Source organism: Castor canadensis, chromosome 8, assembly GCF_047511655.1.
Source record: "Castor canadensis chromosome 8, mCasCan1.hap1v2, whole genome shotgun sequence".
Taxonomy (NCBI): domain Eukaryota; kingdom Metazoa; phylum Chordata; class Mammalia; order Rodentia; family Castoridae; genus Castor; species Castor canadensis.
In genome coordinates this window covers 77,049,171-77,067,956 of record NC_133393.1, presented here as the reverse complement: position 1 = coordinate 77,067,956, position 18,786 = coordinate 77,049,171, and the positions used below count along the sequence as shown (strand labels likewise).

General features: G+C 34.6%; 1 protein-coding gene across 1 annotated transcript in view; it reads left to right on the top strand.

Annotated features, from left to right (window-relative positions):
• The first annotated feature begins 666 nt into the window (after nt 1-666).
• Abcd2 (ATP binding cassette subfamily D member 2) overlaps nt 667-18,786 on the top strand; it is a 58,501-nt gene continuing 40,381 nt past the window's right edge. Inside the window, exons 1-4 of the mRNA XM_020151733.2 lie at nt 667-1,905; nt 3,886-4,066; nt 15,563-15,684; nt 18,597-18,765. Coding sequence (XP_020007322.1) covers nt 964-1,905; nt 3,886-4,066; nt 15,563-15,684; nt 18,597-18,765 — 1,414 coding nt within the window. The 5' untranslated portion in view covers nt 667-963. The remainder of the gene's footprint in view (nt 1,906-3,885; nt 4,067-15,562; nt 15,685-18,596; nt 18,766-18,786) is intronic.

Genomic DNA, 18,786 nt, shown 5'->3' with positions numbered 1-18,786 from the left:
ACCATGTAAACAAGTACAAGTGCATCAGACTTCATTGCTAAAAGTAACGCTTATGGAGCTGGAAAATTTTATTATGTGGACAAATAAATGCAGGGATGGAGTGGAAAGGGATAGAAGAACGGGGGTATAGAAACGAATTATGCTCCGTGATACAGAAGACTTTTCTCTTATTTACGAGGAACACCCTCAATTACAGCTTGTCTGATGGGTTCTGGGAATATACGGGAAATCACAAACAAAAACAAAATGAATCATTTCATACCAAAAGAGACTCAAGTATTTGTGTTTGATACTTTCTTTTCTCCAGTGCCCCTTCTTCTTGTCACTTTCTTCTCTGACTCTTCCCTTTTCACACCCCTTTTACGTTGATCCTCTTGTTCTTCCTCCCTCCTCTCACTGGGCTTATTAAAGCTGTTGTAAATCTTCCTTTCTTGTTTGTTGTTCCCCTTGTGGTATCTACCAAAAAAAATCTTAGAGAAGGGATGTATATTCTGAAACTTGTGCGGGTTTCTAAGTGACACCGAGCATGCCCAGTAGCTAGGGCAGGTTTTGTTCCCCAGCAACTGGCCTGATTCAACCTCTCCAAAAATAGACATTTAACTCTCTGCACTCCTGTTTAAGGATGTAATTCGTTTTGTTCATTCCTCATTTTCAAGGTTCAAAAGCAAGCAGGAGGATTCCAAGGTCCCACCGCCTCACAGCCAATGAGGGGCCTGGGAGGGAGGAGCCTGGTGCAGCTAGAGCTTCTGAGGGAATCGTCCCCGGCAGATGCAGTGGAATCAGCTCTGCTGCATCCGTCACCACGGCAGGACAGCATAATAAATCAAAACAAAAGGTTGAGGAGAAACGCTGCAGACTATGAGATGCTGTAGGGCTTTCTGAAACATTTGCTGGGGGTTCCCGCGGAGCATGATCTTTTAAAAGGAATCCTTTTTAAAGAAGCCGGGTTGGGTAACTGGGAAAATGATACATATGCTAAATGCAGCAGCTGATCGAGTGAAATGGGCCAGATCCGGTGCTGTTAAAAGGGCTGCCTGCCTGGTGGCTGCAGCATTTGCTCTGAAAACCCTCTATCCCGTCATTGGCAAACGTTTAAAGCAATCTGCCCACAGGAAGAGCAAAGAAGAAGCTTACAGGGCTGCTGCGGGGAGCAGAGAAATACTGCATTGCACCGAGACCATTTGTAAAAACTCTGCGCCTGGAGTAAATGCAGATTTTTTCAAACAGCTTCTGCAACTTCGGAAGATTCTTTTTCCAAAATTTGTGACCACTGAAACAGGGTGGCTCTGCCTCCACTCGGTGGCTCTCATCTCAAGAACCTTTCTGTCTATCTATGTGGCCGGTCTGGATGGAAAGATAGTGAAAAGCATTGTGGAAAAGAAGCCTCGGGCTTTCGTCATCAAATTAATCAAGTGGCTCATGATTGCCATTCCTGCCACCTTCGTCAACAGTGCAATAAGATACCTGGAGTGCAAATTGGCTCTGGCCTTCAGAACGCGCCTAGTAGACCACGCCTATGAAACCTATTTTACAGATCAGACTTATTATAAGGTGATCAATATGGACGGGAGGCTGGCGAATCCTGACCAGTCTCTTACTGATGATATTATGATTTTCTCCCAATCTGTGGCTCACTTGTATTCCAATCTGACCAAACCTATTTTAGATGTAATCCTAACCTCCTATACACTCATCCAGACTGCTATGTCCAGAGGAGCAAGCCCAATTGAGCCCACACTATTAGCAGGACTTGTGGTGTATGCTACTGCCAGAGTGTTGAAAGCCTGCTCTCCCAAATTTGGTAAATTAGTAGCCGAAGAAGCTCATAGAAAAGGCTACTTGCGGTATGTGCACTCCAGAATTATAGCCAATGTGGAAGAAATTGCCTTTTACAGAGGACATAAGGTAAGATGGAAATTAAGGTGATGGGTGAAATATGAGACTGTTCAAGCAGCCACTGTAGTGCTAGATACCATCTGTTGTATTGTTGATGGACCCACTTCCTTAGTATTTTAGATTCCTCTCATATCTAAATTCACATTAAAATATATTCTTCATTATCCTTTTATAACCAAAAGCTGTTAAAGAATTAGTGTGCAATCTTTTCTAAGGTTTCCTGAGAACAAATTTTCAGCACTAACAAATAGTCCACATAGCCTGAGTTACTCAGATATAATCAAAATTACCCTAAAAGCATTTTCTCAAAACTTAAATACTAACTTGGTAAGCGGTCCTAGACCATGTCAAGAAAATATATATTTAGAAACTAAAAGTAAACCCCTTGCATTGAGATGAAAAATTTAGAATGGTATTATTTGTTTTTCAAGAGTAGAAGAACTCCATGCTTTCATATAGAAGATAGTTTTGACTATTCTGAATGCCTAATCAAAGATGGAGTGTCCTAACACCTAAGAAATTCAGGGAGTGTCTCACAAAACAACATTTCCATTACTCTTAGTTTATGCTCAGCACCATACTTACTTTGGCACAAATACAAAAGAGACAGTGAAACTAAATTTTGTTGAGCGGTGAAGAAAAAGCTGAGATTAAAGAGGAAATGAGTAAGAGAAAAGAAGTTCCAGAATGTTATTTTTAAATACTAAAGATTGTCAACAATAAGAAAGTCTAGAGTGTTTCATTGTGACATTTCCATGTATATATGTATTCTAACCTGAATTAGTTCATCCCCTCTATTTTTCTCTTAAACAAAAATATGGTTTTTTTCACCAAAATCGGGGAACAGGAGGGCAGAACAGGTCCTTTCTTGGGCGTTGGTACCAATGGGAGGGAGAGTATTTGGGGAAAGAGTGAATATGGTAGAAATATTATGTACTCATATATGAAAATGGAAAAATGAGACCTGTTGAAATTATTCCAGGAATGGGGGGAAGGAGGATAAAGGAAATGATGGTAGGGGCAGATTCAACTCTGATATATATTGTAAAAACTTTTATAAATGTCATATTATACTTCCAGCACAACAATCATAAAAAAAAGAAAGACTAATTAATCTCATTACATAAAACTGTAGTGCATGACAGTAAATTCACAATATTAAATAGGACAGAAATTTTGAAGGTGGTACATCTGGTATAGATGAATTGGCAAATGAAATATTAAGATATCCTAAAGTTGAAGATGGTCTCACAGTTATCAAGCAGAATAATTTACCTTTCAAAACATCAGTAATTATCACGATTTTTTAAACAGAAGACCCAAACTGATGAAAAAAGTTTAAAACAAATTTAGAACCTCTACTTCCACTTGAAAAATTAGACTCATATGTTGTATTAGTCATGCTGATTTGTTATTCTTCTTGAGTCACTGAATTCAATGATGTAAATTGTAGTATGCTGTAAGTTTCTTGCCTAAAAGAGAATCAAGGCAGTTCAAAAGTGGAGTCTAATTATACACATAAGTCATTTTAGATATTTTAGATGTGGCCAATATTGTTTATCCATGTGTTATGGAAAATCATTTAATTTTAACATCTTAGAATTTTGAAATAATTATAATCACTTTTCACACATATGTACACACACACACACACACACCACACAGCAGTGTTGGCAATTGAACCCAGGGCGTCATGCATTCTAGGAAAGCACTCTACCACTGAGCCCTGCCCCCAGTCCACTTAATATGTGTTTCATTATATTAACATCAACATTGTATTCACTGAGTAGCATGTTTTAAGAACTAAAATAATAATGACTAATTCTAATATTTAATCTGCATTTATCAGTGAGACTCATTGATAGTGCCAGATGTTAAGTAAAATAAAATAATATGTTCATATCATTAGAGATAATCCTAAATCAGAGACTGTACATATTTATCTTTAGAGCTTATGCTGGGTTAATTCTTATCTCTTTCCCTCCATAGGTAGAAATGAAGCAACTCCAGAAAAGTTACAAAGCTTTAGCAGATCAAATGAACCTTATTTTGTCCAAACGTTTGTGGTATATCATGATAGAGCAGTTCTTGATGAAGTATGTTTGGAGCAGCTGTGGACTAATTATGGTGGCTATACCTATTATCACTGCAACTGGCTTTGCAGATGGTGGTAATGAAATTTATGCTTATTATTAAATCTATGTTTCACATTATTTCTCTTAAAGGTGTCATTACCAGTTTTGTGTGAGTTAAACTGTATGTATAGCTCTTATTCTATAGTTGCTAGTACTCAGAAACAATGGCAAACTGCACCGTTTGTCAGTGAGACCAGCAGTATGAAAGAAGGAGTGAAGGGACTCAAAGGACTTTTCCAATTCTGAGATATTACAAAGATGATAGTGTTGTTGGGAAACTACCTTAAGCAATTTTAATTATGCTTCCTAATATAGAATGATTCTTTGGTTTACATTTAACCTCAAAACAAATTAATTCCTTCAGAAAGAATATAATGAAGCTGTCCTCATGTTTAGTTCTTCACATCCCATACATGTAGTCTTTAAATATTATATAACTGAATTTGCCCTGATTTGTGATTTGAAAAGTTGATTACTACATTAGAAAACCAGGAATATTGCTTCAGAGAGTACTTAACCACTATGGCATCAGGTCTCTACTACTTGTTCATAATGTAGATAATCTCTTATGTAGCATGATTTGGTGATGTTGGGGTGAGATTTTCAGGCTATAGTTATCTAACTCTGTCCTATCACTGCCACAACAGTTTGAGCAACATTTTTCATCCTTTAGAACAGCTAAGAAAGACAGTGTTAAAATGTATAATTCTCAGAAGGGAGTTTGGGTCTTAATTGACAGCAATGGAGGGGAATTACAGTCAGACTTCTGTATCATGGGTTAGCATCAAAAGAGTCACCCAACCACAGATCAAAAATATTTTTTTAAAAAACCCAAAACAAAGAAATTTTGTCTGTAGTGATCATGTACCTTTTTTGTCATAATTTTCTAAAGGATATAGAAAACAATATTTACATGGCATTTATATCATATCAGGTACTATAAGTAACCTACAGATGATTTAAAGTATGTACGATGTAAGTTATACATAATTACTACACCATTTTATATAGGTGACTTGGACATCTGTGTATTTTGGTAATCTCAGGGTTTCTTGGAACCAGTCTCCTTCATCCCTACCATGGATACCAAGAGATTATTTTAACGCCTCCTTTTTAAAAACCATTTAACTAAAATTGGCCCTAGTGTTGAAGGAGGCAGACAAAAACACAGCTTTGAAGTGAAACAGAGCTTTTCTCAGACCTTGGGTCCTGCTTCTCCTACTTATTTAGTCATGAATTAAACTCTCTCAGTTTCCTCAGCTGAAAAATGGGATTTCAAAAGGCAATATATTTCGGGTGGCTGTTGTGAAGATTTAATAGAGTGGTATCTCTAAAGTACATAATATGTTATACTTGGTAAATGGTGATGATTATTACTTAGAAAATAGAAGACAGCATTAAGAATAATGTGAAAGAATCCACATTTTACAGTTACTTGGGGTGGGTGTACAATTAAGAATTAGTAACTGTTTAAACTAAGCTAATAGTAAAAACAAGTAAAAATATGTTCTTTAATGTTTCAAAACAATTATTCATTGCTTTAACCATTTTTTACAGTAACACTTGTCAAATTCAAATCATTCTTAAGCTAAAAGTTCTCATTTTAGTAAATTAGGATTTGTTAGTCCTTCTTCAGGGTAAGTACAATATACATACCAAATATACTCCATACCTAAACTGCCTAGTAGATTGCTGGGGAGATTGAATTTTGTATGTTTTTATGTTTTCAAATTTTACCCCCCAAAAAAGTATCAGTTAAGAAATTTGTATTGCAAAAGGTATTTTTAGTAATAGGATTTTTAGACATAATCCTTTCATAATGAAATAAAACAGTTACATTTTCTAAAGAATATTAAAAGGAGGAAGACACTTAAAAACCTATGGTTTTACGATTACTTCTACTTAGAATTTTGGCAAAATATTTATTAAAAAGTTATTACTTACAGCAATAATATTCATTAAAACTTTCAGATATTATGTATATATGAGACAATTCCAATGACAAGTTTATGTAATTCTGTGTAGTTTTGTTAGCACTGTTTGGTCTTATTAGAAAACCCTGGAGTATTCAACACAGAATAGAGAAAACGTACCTATTAATGATGACAAATTAACTCCACAGAGATTAGTAAAAAGTAAACAATGTATACAAAGAACCTAACAGGCTTATTTAACAAGATGTAGTAAGATATTTAAAAATAAGCCCTACAAATGCTGAAAATATCATATTAAAAGAACATTTTATTTTTTTTATTTTTTTTTTCATTTTTCTTTTATTATTCATATGTGCATACAAGGCTTGGTTCATTTCTCCCCCCTGCCCCACCCCCTCCCTTACCACCCACTCTGCCCCCTCCCTCTCCCCTCCCCTCAATACCCAGCAGAAACTATTTTGCCCTTATTTCTAATTTTGTTGTAGAGAGAGTATAAGCAATAATAGGAAGGAACAAGGGGTTTTGCTGGTTGAGATAAGGATAGCTATACAGGGCATTGACTCACATTGATTTCCTGTGCGTGGGTGTTACCTTCTAGGTTAATTCTTTTTGATCTAACCTTTTCTCTAGTACCTGTTCCCCTTTTCCTATTGGCCTCAGTTGCTTTAAGGTATCTGCTTTAGTTTCTCTGCGTTAAGGGCAACAAATGCTAGCTAATTTTTTAGGTGTCTTGCCTATCCTCACCCCTCCCTTGTGTGCTCTTGCTTTTATCATGTGCTCATAGTCCAATCCCCTTGTTGTGTTTGCCCTTGATCTAATGTCCACATATGAGGGAGAACATACGATTTTTGGTTTTTTGAGCCAGGCTAACCTCACTCAGAATGATGTTCTCCAATTCCATCCATTTACCAGTGAATGATAACATTTCGTTCTTCTTCATGGCCGCATAAAATTCCATTGTGTATAGATAACCACATTTTCTTAATCCATTCGTCAGTGCTGGGGCATCTTGGCTGTTTCCATAACTTGGCTATTGTGAATAGTGCCGCAATAAACATGGATGTGCAGGTGCCTCTGGAGTAACAGTCTTTTGGGTATATCCCCAAGAGTGGTATTGCTGGATCAAATGGTAGATTGATGTCCAGCTTTTTAAGTAGCCTCCAAATTTTTTTCCAGAGTGGTTGTACTAGTCTACATTCCCACCAACAGTGTAAGAGGGTTCCTTTTTCCCTGCATCCTCGCCAACACCTGTTGTTGGTGGTGTTGCTGATGATGGCTATTCTAACAGGGGTGAGGTGGAATCTTAGCGTGGTTTTAATTTGCATTTCCTTTATTGCTAGAGATGGTGAGCATTTTTTCATGTGTTTTCTGGCCATTTGAATTTCTTCTTTTGAGAAAGTTCTGTTTAGTTCACATGCCCATTTCTTTATTGGTTCATTAGTTTTGGGAGAATTCAGTTTTTTAAGTTCCCTGTATATTCTGGTTATCAGTCCTTTGTCTGATGTATAGTTGGCAAATATTTTCTCCCACTCTGTGGGTGTTCTCTTCAGTTTAGAGACCATTTCTAAAAGAACATTTTAGATTGAAATCATGAGTGAAACAAATTAATCCTAAAAAGCTTCTTTCAAAAGAAAAATTTTATACAGAGAAGAACATTGTAAAATTTTCATAGATGAAAAAATGAAGTCATGACATTACTTGAGAATATGCTTCAAAATCTGTGTAATGTTTATGATTAATTTATGTTTATAATGTTTGTATGTTTATATATATGTTTCACTAAATATATCTGACCTACAGTGGCTTTACACATGAAAATATTGTCATTTCTGTCCAGCAAAATAATTTTTAAGTTAATTATTTTTCTTAGAGATTTTAGGTCTTGGAATTACACTGGTCTTCCATCTTAATTTATACTTACTCCCTAAATGGTCCCTCATGTTAGACATGAACTGCATATTATAGATGTAAGACAAAAGCAGATGGAAAAAATGAGTGAATGACATAATAAAGAAAAAAGGAAAAAAGTAAGATAAGGGGGAAAAAGAAGATGAAAAAAGAAAGAAGCAAGCAAACCATTGCTCAACTCTTGGTGTGCTATTTAACAGTCATCCATCCTTGGTAAAATTACATAAACTTTATATTTCTCTTAACCATGTGGGTAATAATATGTATATCATTTAGAATTGTTATGTAATTATGAAATTCAATGGTTGAAAAAGACACATAGTGTCTATTGTATTATTTTAACAGACATTACACATTTCTTTGTTTTAAGAGAAAGAAAACTTTTTTTTTTTTTCTTTTATTATTCATATGTGCATACAAGGCTTGGTTCATTTCTCCCCCCTGCCCCCACCCCCTCCCTTACCACCCACTCCACCCCCTCCCGCTCCCCCCCCTCAATACCCAGCAGAAACTATTTTCCCCTTATCTCTAATTTTGTTGTAGATAGAGTATAAGCATTAATAGGAAGGAACAAGGAGTTTTGCTGGTTGAGATAAGGATAGCTATAAAGGGCATTGACTCACATTGATTTCCTGTGCGTGGGTGTTACCTTCTAGGTTAATTCTTTTTGATCTAACCTTTTAAGAGAAAGAAAACTTATGTGAAGAAAATAGTTATTAAGAGCTATAAGTTTTAACTTGAAAGGCCACTTTTTTCTTTTATATCAAAAGTAGTTCTGGTCAAGACTAGAGAAAGCTAGTTATAAGTTCCTTTTGACATACCTTATCATAGACACGTGCCAAGCAGGGAAGAGAGCATCTAAGATATAGGCCCTGACAATAGTGTCCATGTGTTTGTGATTTGTGAGTGTGAGTTGGCACATCAGAAGTAGCAACTAAGAGATACTGCTCCCAGGAATGGAATTGAACTCTGCCTGTACCTTAGCTGGTACCATGGGTGATGTTTTACTCCTAAAGTATACCTTTAACAAGATTATATCCATAGCTCCTGCTGTATTATGTCTCATATTCCAATTAAAAGTTATATTGTGTGTCAATTTGGATATAATTATACTCATATTGGACAATAAACTTAGCAGCAATTAACAATATATATAATTAACAATATATATCAAACACATAATTTTAAAGCTGTAATTAGAACTGGGGTGTGCTCAGGTGGTACAGCACCTGCCTAGCAAGCACGAGGCCCTGAGTTCAATCCCTACAACCATCAAAAAGAAAAAAAGAAAGGAAACAAAGCTGTAATTAGCTAAGCATATAGGTAAATATCATTTTTTAAAGTATAACATACATGCTATCAAATGCATAACTGTTAGTGTATAATTCAGTAAATTTTTCACAAAGTGAACACATAAATGTCATCACCACTCGGAAGAAATAGAATCCTACCATATGAACACCATAGAACCCTCCATGAGCCTTCCCAGTCTTATCTCAATACCTTATGTCCTCCCTCCTACTCCACCAACACGACAAGTTTAATTGTTGTACTGATCCATTCAGTATTGATCATATTTTCAGGCTTTTGAATTTTATGTAAGTATTATTATAAGTATGTACTCTTTTGCGATTGGCTTTTTTCATTTAGCATTACTTTGATGAGATTCATAAGTGTTACTGAGAATAGCTAGTTTATTTATTCTCATTGCTATATAGTACAGCATTGTGTGATTTTGCCACTGTGTTCATACTTTCTGTAGTTGGGAGACTTTTCAATTGTATACAATTGTGAGTATATTATTAATAATGCTGATATGAACATTTTTGTAATGCTCTTTTGGTGCATATACACATTTCTGGGCACTTGCTTAGGACTAGAATTGCTAGATTCTAGGATATGCATGTGTTCAGCTTTTTCTAAGGAATTTCTTCCAATTTGCATTCTAACCAGCAAAGTATAAGAGTTCAAGCTCCTCCACAAATTAGTCAATGTTTGATATTGTCTACCATTTTCATTTTAGATAATCTCATGAGTATATACTGAAACTGAACTGTGGTCTTACTTCCTATTTCTCTGATGAAGAATGAGATTTAACACTTTTGCTTACTTATTGGCCATTTGGTTAGTCTTTCTTATGAAGTGCCTGTAAGCATGTGTTTTTTGCTCATTTTTAACTTGGCTTATCTGTAAAATCTATTAAGCAATATGTAATAACTCTCTTATCAGATATATATGTATGTACCTACTACACACACTAATCTCAAGTAGTTTTTTCCCACTCTATATCTTGCCTTTTCCCTCTCAACAGTGTCTAAGAAAAGTTCGTAGCTTTTTTTTTACATTTTTTTGTGGTACACCTCAAGCCACTCCACCAGCCCCTTTTTCATCATGGTTTTTTTAGACAGGGTCTCACAAGCTATTTCCCCAGGCTGGCTTCGAACTTTGATCCTCCTGATCTTTGCCTCCTGAGTAGCTAGGATTACAGGCATGAGCCACCAGCATCCAGCTATAATTTTAATCTACTACAATTTATTGATAGTGTTCTTTGTGATTAGTAGTTTTATGTTCTATTTAAGAATTTTTTGCCTAATCCAAGGTCATAAATATAGTCCCCTATTTTGCTTTCTAGATATTTCTTTTTTTTTTCTTCCCACATTTAGTTCTTCAATCCACTTAGAACTGATGTTTGTATATGGTATGAGATAAATCAAGGACATAAGTTTTTGCTGAGATTTGTCAAGATGACAAAGATGAAAGGTCAACAAAGAGAAATAAACTGAGATTATAAATAAAAAATGTAGAGAGGATCAAAGCTACTTCTTTATTATAAAAAATTAATATATTTTTAGTACTGCTTTAGGTTTATGAAAAAATTCATCAGAAAGTATAGAATTCTCAAATACCCTATTTCTCCAGCAGTTTCCCCTATTATTTACATCATACATCTGGTAAACCAACATGTATATTGTTATAGTATTAGCTAAAACCCATAATTTACATTAGAATTCATTCTTTATTTTGTACAGTTCTAGGAGTCTTGATAAATGTATTATTATATAACCTGAGCTTTAAAATCCTTTCTTTCCTTTTTAGTAAAATAGCAAGAGCTGTTACCAATTTTCAGTTCTTACGACACTCAAAATTCAGAAATAGCAGTAAAACAAACAGGTATAATACTAAATGTTGGATCCTTTTTCTGTGTGTTTGTTGTTAGTAGTTTTAACTCATGGCCTTGTGCTTGCTAGGCAGACACTGCCTAGCTCACTACACCCCCAGATCTTAAATATTGAATTTTTTTAATGCAGAATTTTCTACAAAATATTTGGCAAGGAAAATAAAATGTGTTGACAAAGGATACAAAATAGGCCCGTTTCTCTGTCTCTGTTTTGCTCAGTCAGTCAGTCAGTCTCTCTCTCTCTCTCTCTCTCTCCCTCTCCCCCTCCCCCATCATGATGCTCCTGTCTCCACCTCCTCAGTGCTGGGGCTATAGGCATGTGCCACCATGCCCAGCCTATATTTTTACATCTCTGACACTAGGGAACTGTCTGGAAAGTGACTATTATATGTGTGACAAAATATTACTGACACTGCTCTCACAATACCTTCCAAAGGACAACCAGTAGAATAAAATTCACATGAAATCTGTAGGTTTCCTATTTGTTTATTGCTAAAAGCATGAAGAAAACCTAACAGGCATTAGTCTACCAAAGCAACATGAAAATGACCGCTCCAAATTAACCACCATCTGTACAAATATTTCTTTTTCTTTACAGCAGTTGTCAGTGAAAGCTACTATACAAATGCCTTTTAACCCAAATCCATAAAAACCCATAATTATTTTAGGTCATTGGCCAGATTCTCTGTAAGCCAAAACTTTTTTTTTTTTTAGAAAAAATCATTTATTTTACTGCCTTAACTCAAACACCGTAATAAATGGGATAGCAGTTTTCTTAGTGCTTTAACTGGTAGCAATTCACTATTTTGGTACTTTGCTGAGAATCCCCTAATAGTTTTTGTTTGTGTATATATGCATATTTAAATTTTATCATACATATAGATATATTTCTAAGACCATATAGAGCTAGGTGTGGTGATGCATACCTGTAAACCCAGATGAGACTGGCAAATCACAAGTTTGAGGCCAGTCTGTGCTACATAACAAGACCTTATTGTTAAAAAGACAAACACTGCATTTTCTCTGCACTCTATTTTTCTTTCTTTTTATTGGTGCATATTAATTGCACATAGTAAAAGCTTTCATTATTTCATTTCCATACATTCATGTATTGTATTTTGATCGTGTTGTCATGACCTTGTTTATGTTTTCCCCTAACTTTCACAAATGATAGAAAACATATAATACTTATCTTTGTGGGACAGGCTTATTTCATTTAACATGATGATCTCCAGTTCCATTCATGTCTGAGTAAAACTCCACTGTGTATATATGTACCACATGCCTGATTTCATTATTTGGTTATTGTGAATAGTGCTGTGATTAACATGGGTATACAGGTATCTCTACAATAAGCTGCCTTTGATTCTTTTGGTTATATATCCAATTAGGGTATATGGTAGATCTACTTTTATTTTTATAAGGAGCCTCCACACTGATTTCCATAGTAGCTTCACTAATTTACATTCACAACAGCAGTGAATAAGAGTTTCTTCCCCCCCACCATATTCTCACCAGCATGTGTTTTTTTTTTTTTTTTTTTTATGGAAACCATTCTGATGGGGGGGATGGTGACAGAGAATTTCAGTATAGTTTTGATTTGCATTTCCCTGATGGAAAAGGATGTTGATCATTTTTAATGTATTTATTAGTCATTTGTACTACTTTATATGAAAAATGTCTGTTCACTTTATTTGCCCATTTATTGATTTGATTATTGGTTCTTTTAGTGTTTAATTTTTTTAGTTATTTATATATTCTAGATATTAATCCCTTGTTGAATAAATATCTGACAAAGGATTTTTTCCAATTCTGTAAGCTGTGTCCATCACTTTGTTGATTGTTTCTTTTGCTGTACAGAGCTTTTTCATTTCATAGATTTCAATTTGTCAATTTATGCTCTTATTTCCTGAGCTATTAGAGTTCAGAAAACCATTGCCTATGCCTGAATCTTGACATGTTTCACCTATGTTTTCCTCTAGTAGTTTCAATGTTTCAGTTCTTGTATTATGGTCTTTGATCCATTTTGAGTTGACTTGTGTACAGGATGAGAGATAGGTACCCATCTAGTTTACCTAGCACTACTTGTTAAAGAGACTTTTTTGCAATATATATTTTTAGCTGATGTGTTTTCCTTCCTTCCTTCCTTCCCTCCTCCTCCTCCTCCTCCTCTTCCTCCTCCTCCTTCTTCTTCTTCTTCTTCTTCTTCTTCTTCTTCTTCTTCTTCTTCTTCTTCTTCTTCTTCTTCTTCTTCTTCTTCTTCTCTCTCTCTCTCTCTCTTTCTCTCACCCCCTTCCCTCCCTCCTCCTCCTCTCCTTTCTTTCTTCATACTTGGGTTTGAATTCAAGACCTCATGCTTTCTAGGCAAGTGCTCTACCACTTGAGCCACATCTCAAGCCCTATTTTTCTAATAACATCTTTTACTCCTCACTTATACCAGTGTATCTTTATCTTTTCTTTCTTCAAGAAAACTAACTTCAAGAGAACTAATGGTTCTCTAGAGTGCTGATTAAGAGTAGTGGGAGGAGGGGCTACATTGTACTTTGGCAAAGTTCCCACTAATTCATGATAATTATGATACTCAGTGAAATAAATTTCTCTAGCCTGACTAGACTATTTGTCATTCAATTGGCATTACTTGAAATTTCCCTTCTCTGAGCCATTGCTTATGCTGTACTTGTGATCTATTAAAATTTTATGCCTCTCACCCAGACACTGAGAGTTCACACCTATAACCCTAGATACTTGGGAAGCTGAGATCAGGAGGATCAAGGTCCAAGGCCAGCCTTGGCAAATAGTTTACAAGACCCTATCTCTAAAGTAAGCAGAGTAAAATGGACTGGAGGCATGGCTCAAGTGGTAGAGTGCCTGCTTTGCAACATGAAGCCATGAGTTTAAACTCCAGTCCACAAAAAAAAAAAAAAAAATATATGCCTCCTCAAAGTCCACAAAGTATTCTATCTCTTGCAGCATCATTTTTGCCTACTCCAAACACCGGACACTAACTCCCATCATAGGTCACTCTGTATAATTTGTTTAAAAATTTGTCTTCTTTTTCCTGTCAAGTCATAAACTCTTTAAGGAAAAAGTCTGAAAATCATACTTATCTGCATATGTACCACAGTATCTTGCCTAACTTCTTGAAAATCTAGGTGTCCCATAAATACGGTCTGTGTGAATTTTGCTTTCTATTATGTGTGGGATCCATTTCAAAATCAGCTGAACTGTCTATAAGGAATTAAAGGTAAAAATATCTCATACTCATAACAAGGTACAACTTTCATACATATGCTATGGGGGATGATCCGCTGAGGGAAATAAATGGGCCTATAGCTATCTAACATTGTTAATAATTTTTCATTAATTTATAGTATGTAATATGGAATTTGGAAGATAATCTTATAGTAGGAACAAATAGAGAATCAAATTAATGGAAAGACTGAAGAACAACGTAGAGATAATAGTTTTGAAGAACAAAACTAAAACTGAATAGGTCATTAGTAATAGCAATTAACTGCTAACAGTAGAACACTTACTGTGGGCCACACATTTGACTGACATGTCATAATTTTTCTGCTTTTAACCCAAAAGATAAGGTTGTTTGAGATGTACTAGTATTTCTCTCATTTTACAGATAAATAAATAGGAGTGGAAATGATAAGTGTCTTACCCTACTTAATTTGCTACTTTCCCATAAGCAGGACCTGAATTTAAGTCTTAGTCTGACTTCTGACTCTTAACCGTACTTCTTCATTGACAATAATGTAGAATGTTCATCCTACATTGGTCCATCCACTCATCCATCCCTTACGGCATACTACGTGCTATATACTAGGAATAAAGAAGAAAGCAATTTAGACCGTCAAGGAAATTACAACCCAGTGGAAGAGACAGACAAGTATTTTTAGGAAAATCTGTAATAAAGAGTTAACTCTTGAGGAGAAAGAGCTACGTAAAAAAGAAAGAAAGTGCATTAAAGTTGGAAAAAATCAGACATGCCAATACCAGAGGATTGAAAACAGCACATTTGGGATACAGCTGAACCATAGAATGAAGGATGCTTGAGAAAGGTAGAAAGAGTCTCAATTTAGGGCCCCTTAGTATGTATTTCTGTTAAAGGAACCATACCATAGTGTTTGCTGTATTCAAGTTAGTAGTATTTATTGATCAAATCACTAGCATTTTATTGTTTAGCTATTATAATGACAGAGAATAGAATATGGGAAACTAAAAGAAAGCTAAATAAAAGTATTCTTAATTCCTATAGACTTGGGTGTCCTAACTCTCCCTTTGAAAAAATAATAAAAAACATATTATTTTTAATAATCGGTACCAAATAATTTGTACCAAATAAAATCTGATACAAATGCTATACTTTTAGTAACATTATGGTTCTAGGAAGTTGCTGATACTAATGAAATATTTTGGCTCTTTTCACCATAATTTAGTCTGTATAAAATAAGACAGTTAGTTACTTGGAAAAACTGAATAGTTTTATAATTTGCTTTTAGATCAAGAGGATGGCCAGAAACAAGCCATGGTTAGTGATCGGACAGAAGCCTTTACTACTGCTCGAAATTTATTGGCCTCTGGAGCTGATGCTATTGAAAGGATTATGTCTTCATACAAAGAGGTACTTGCATTTCTTGTCAATTTGATTAAAATAATATAACACATATAAAAATCAAGATGTAAATTACCACATATATGTAATGTTTTAGAAGTATAGCTTTTTCCTCTATCCAAAACTGCTATGTGTATAATCAAGATTGAGAGCCACAACTTCAGTTGCATTGCTGTTAATGCCATCTGTTTTGTTATTCCTCTTTTTCTGTCTATAGTTGTTTTTAAACTTTAAAAAAATCCCTCAGGTATAGACTATGGAACCAGTGCCTAAATTTGTATCCTTTTTTCATCATTTACAAATTACGTGAACTTAGTAAAGTTCCTTAACCTGTCAGTATCTTTGTTTCCTCATCTGTGAGATAGGGGAATGATAGTAATGACTTTGTAGGACTGTTGCAAGTTTAGTGCATGTAGAATACCTATGACAATACATTTTAAGCACCCAATAAATGGTAGTTAGTAATATTACTTATGTATCTTGTAAACTTTACCCTTTCTTGATTGAGGAAGTTTCACGAACCACATATAAAACCTTCTTCTTTTTGTTCCTGCCTTCCCTGCAGAGTTTGGGTCTTTCTTCTCTGTCTTTATCTAAGTGTTCGACTAATGCTTTATGTTGCACTTGTCTATGTCCTGCACCAGAACTCAAGCTCCTTGAAAGCCAGAACTACCTTACCCAGCTTTACATTCTTAATGTCCATTTTAATGCTTGGAAGATTATAGGTCATTTGTTGAAAGTATGGTAATAGATCTACAGATACCACAGGTATCTGTATAAAGTGATTAAAATCTCTTCATTTAATTCAGGTATTGTGTAAACAGTTATTCTCACTATTAATTACTATTGTGGTTTTCATAACAATATAAATTATTCAAGCATCATTATAAATTTAGCTTCTTCTAAATTGACCTTGAATATACTATATAATAGTATACACTTCATGATTATCTCACAGATCTGTTTTGGTTTTTTGTCTTTTTGTTTTTTCTTTTGCAGTACTGGGGTTTGACCTTAGGACCCAGGGCTTGCCTAGCAAGCACTTGAGCCACATCTCCAGTCCCTAGAACTGATTTATTGAATTGGATTTAAAAAAAAAATAAAACCAGTGGTTCAGTACCACATAACAAAACAATTCAATTTTTTTACAAGTTTCAAATAGTAATCTCAATAATACAGTAACCTAGTCTTTGGAATAGATGCTTCTGGTATATATTATTTTAATATTAAGCCACAATATAACTAATATTAATATTGAATGACAAAATATTTATTCATCTCACATTAAAGCATTCTAAGTCACAGAAAGGACATCATTTAGCCTTTCTACATTATGTCCAACTAGCAGTCTGGATTATGCTTCATTTTGCCTGTACTTGCTTTAAGTCATAGAATTTTCATTTATTAAACATTATGTACTACTGTGGCAGCACAAGAGTCACCATGCCTTCTCAGGTAGCTCCAAAGGAACCAAAGTTCCTTTTTTTAGTGAAGGTTCTATGATAAATCCTAAAATAATTTGTTCACGGGCATATTCTTATTTTTTTATAGACATCCTCTGTCCATTCCACTTCTATACAAGTCTACTTCCTACCCTTCTTCTAGAATATTGGTTTTGTACATTTTTTCTTAGGAAAATATTTTTATCCAGGTTTCTTATGAATCCATATTTTGTTAAACCTTAGCTTTCCTAATCTCTACTTGGGAACTCAAGAATTTCTTCCAGATAACATTTTAGAGGGGGGAGAGGGTGAGGGAGGGGACAGTGGGGAGAAATGACTCAAATAATATACACACATTTGAATAAATGAATAATAAAAATAAAAAGTAAAACATTTTAGAAATAATCTTTTAAATAACCATAACATTAACATACAGCAATGAAATGCTAGTGTAATTACACACTTCTCACTCATTAGAAGGCTTTTAACAACAACACCTACCCCTTTATGGCTTGATTTTTGCACACACAAAAATCTTACACAAATGTCAGTATTGTATTATTCCACATGTTATTGCTTAGGACATGCATTGTTTATTGGTATCAACTTCCCAGTTTTTGTACATTCCTTTTTCACTAAGACAAATGGTACAAATAGGACATAAGTTACTTTTCCAGTACCCTTATAACAAGGTATTTTCTTAATGGAAAAACAGCAGGAGGTTAACACAAATTGGACAGTTGGCAGAACAGGAGTATGGCATCTTTCAACTGAGCCTTGTGTACCATAGCAGATATTTATCTCATTTTATTTTATAATCTTATCTACACAATCCAATATTTAATGTTTTTCATTGGTATTTAAGTCATGTCTGGCTTGAAAAGAAACTGGATTGTGGGTTTTGTGCTGAAAAGGATTTGAAGCTTTTCTCTGAGCTCACTTTCAAAATTGCGATCCTCTAGCACAGATATTTCTCTGGCCAAACTGGAATTTTGACAAACAGTTTGTCTCAGAAATATTTATTTCATAGTAAGAAGAAAAGTACTTCTCTCCTATTTAAAATCTTCCATTTTCAATAGAAAAAAAGACACCAAAAGTAAAGGATCATCATTTTACTGATTTTTTTTAACAAACTTTCTAATTTTCTGGAAATGAAATTTGTCATATGATTCGTGGACCAATCAGAAACTTGACTAAATGATCTTAAGGCTCTCATTTCATTTTGAATCCTGACTTGAATGAATTGTTTTTCTATGTGCTTTATGATTCCATAAATCCAAATTTACATTAATGTTTTCCTGTATTACCCTGTTGGTAAGCTTTTTACTGTCATTTGTATTGGTTATTTCATATATTATCTATTTCTCATGGATAATAAAATAGAATCTTTAACATTAAATCAAGAAGCCTATATGATTCCCTACTTATTTGGAAGTCTATCATGGGTATATTTATTTTATTTCTCTATATTGACTTTAGGTCACTGAATTAGCAGGCTATACTGCTCGAGTGTACAATATGTTTTGGGTGTTTGATGAAGTAAAAAGAGGTATTTATAAAAGAAATGCTGCTGTTCAAGAGCCTGAAATCCAAAGCAAGAATGGAGCTAACATAGAATTACCCTTCAGTGATGCACTGGAAATTAAAGGTATTCAACCAATTGTTTTTA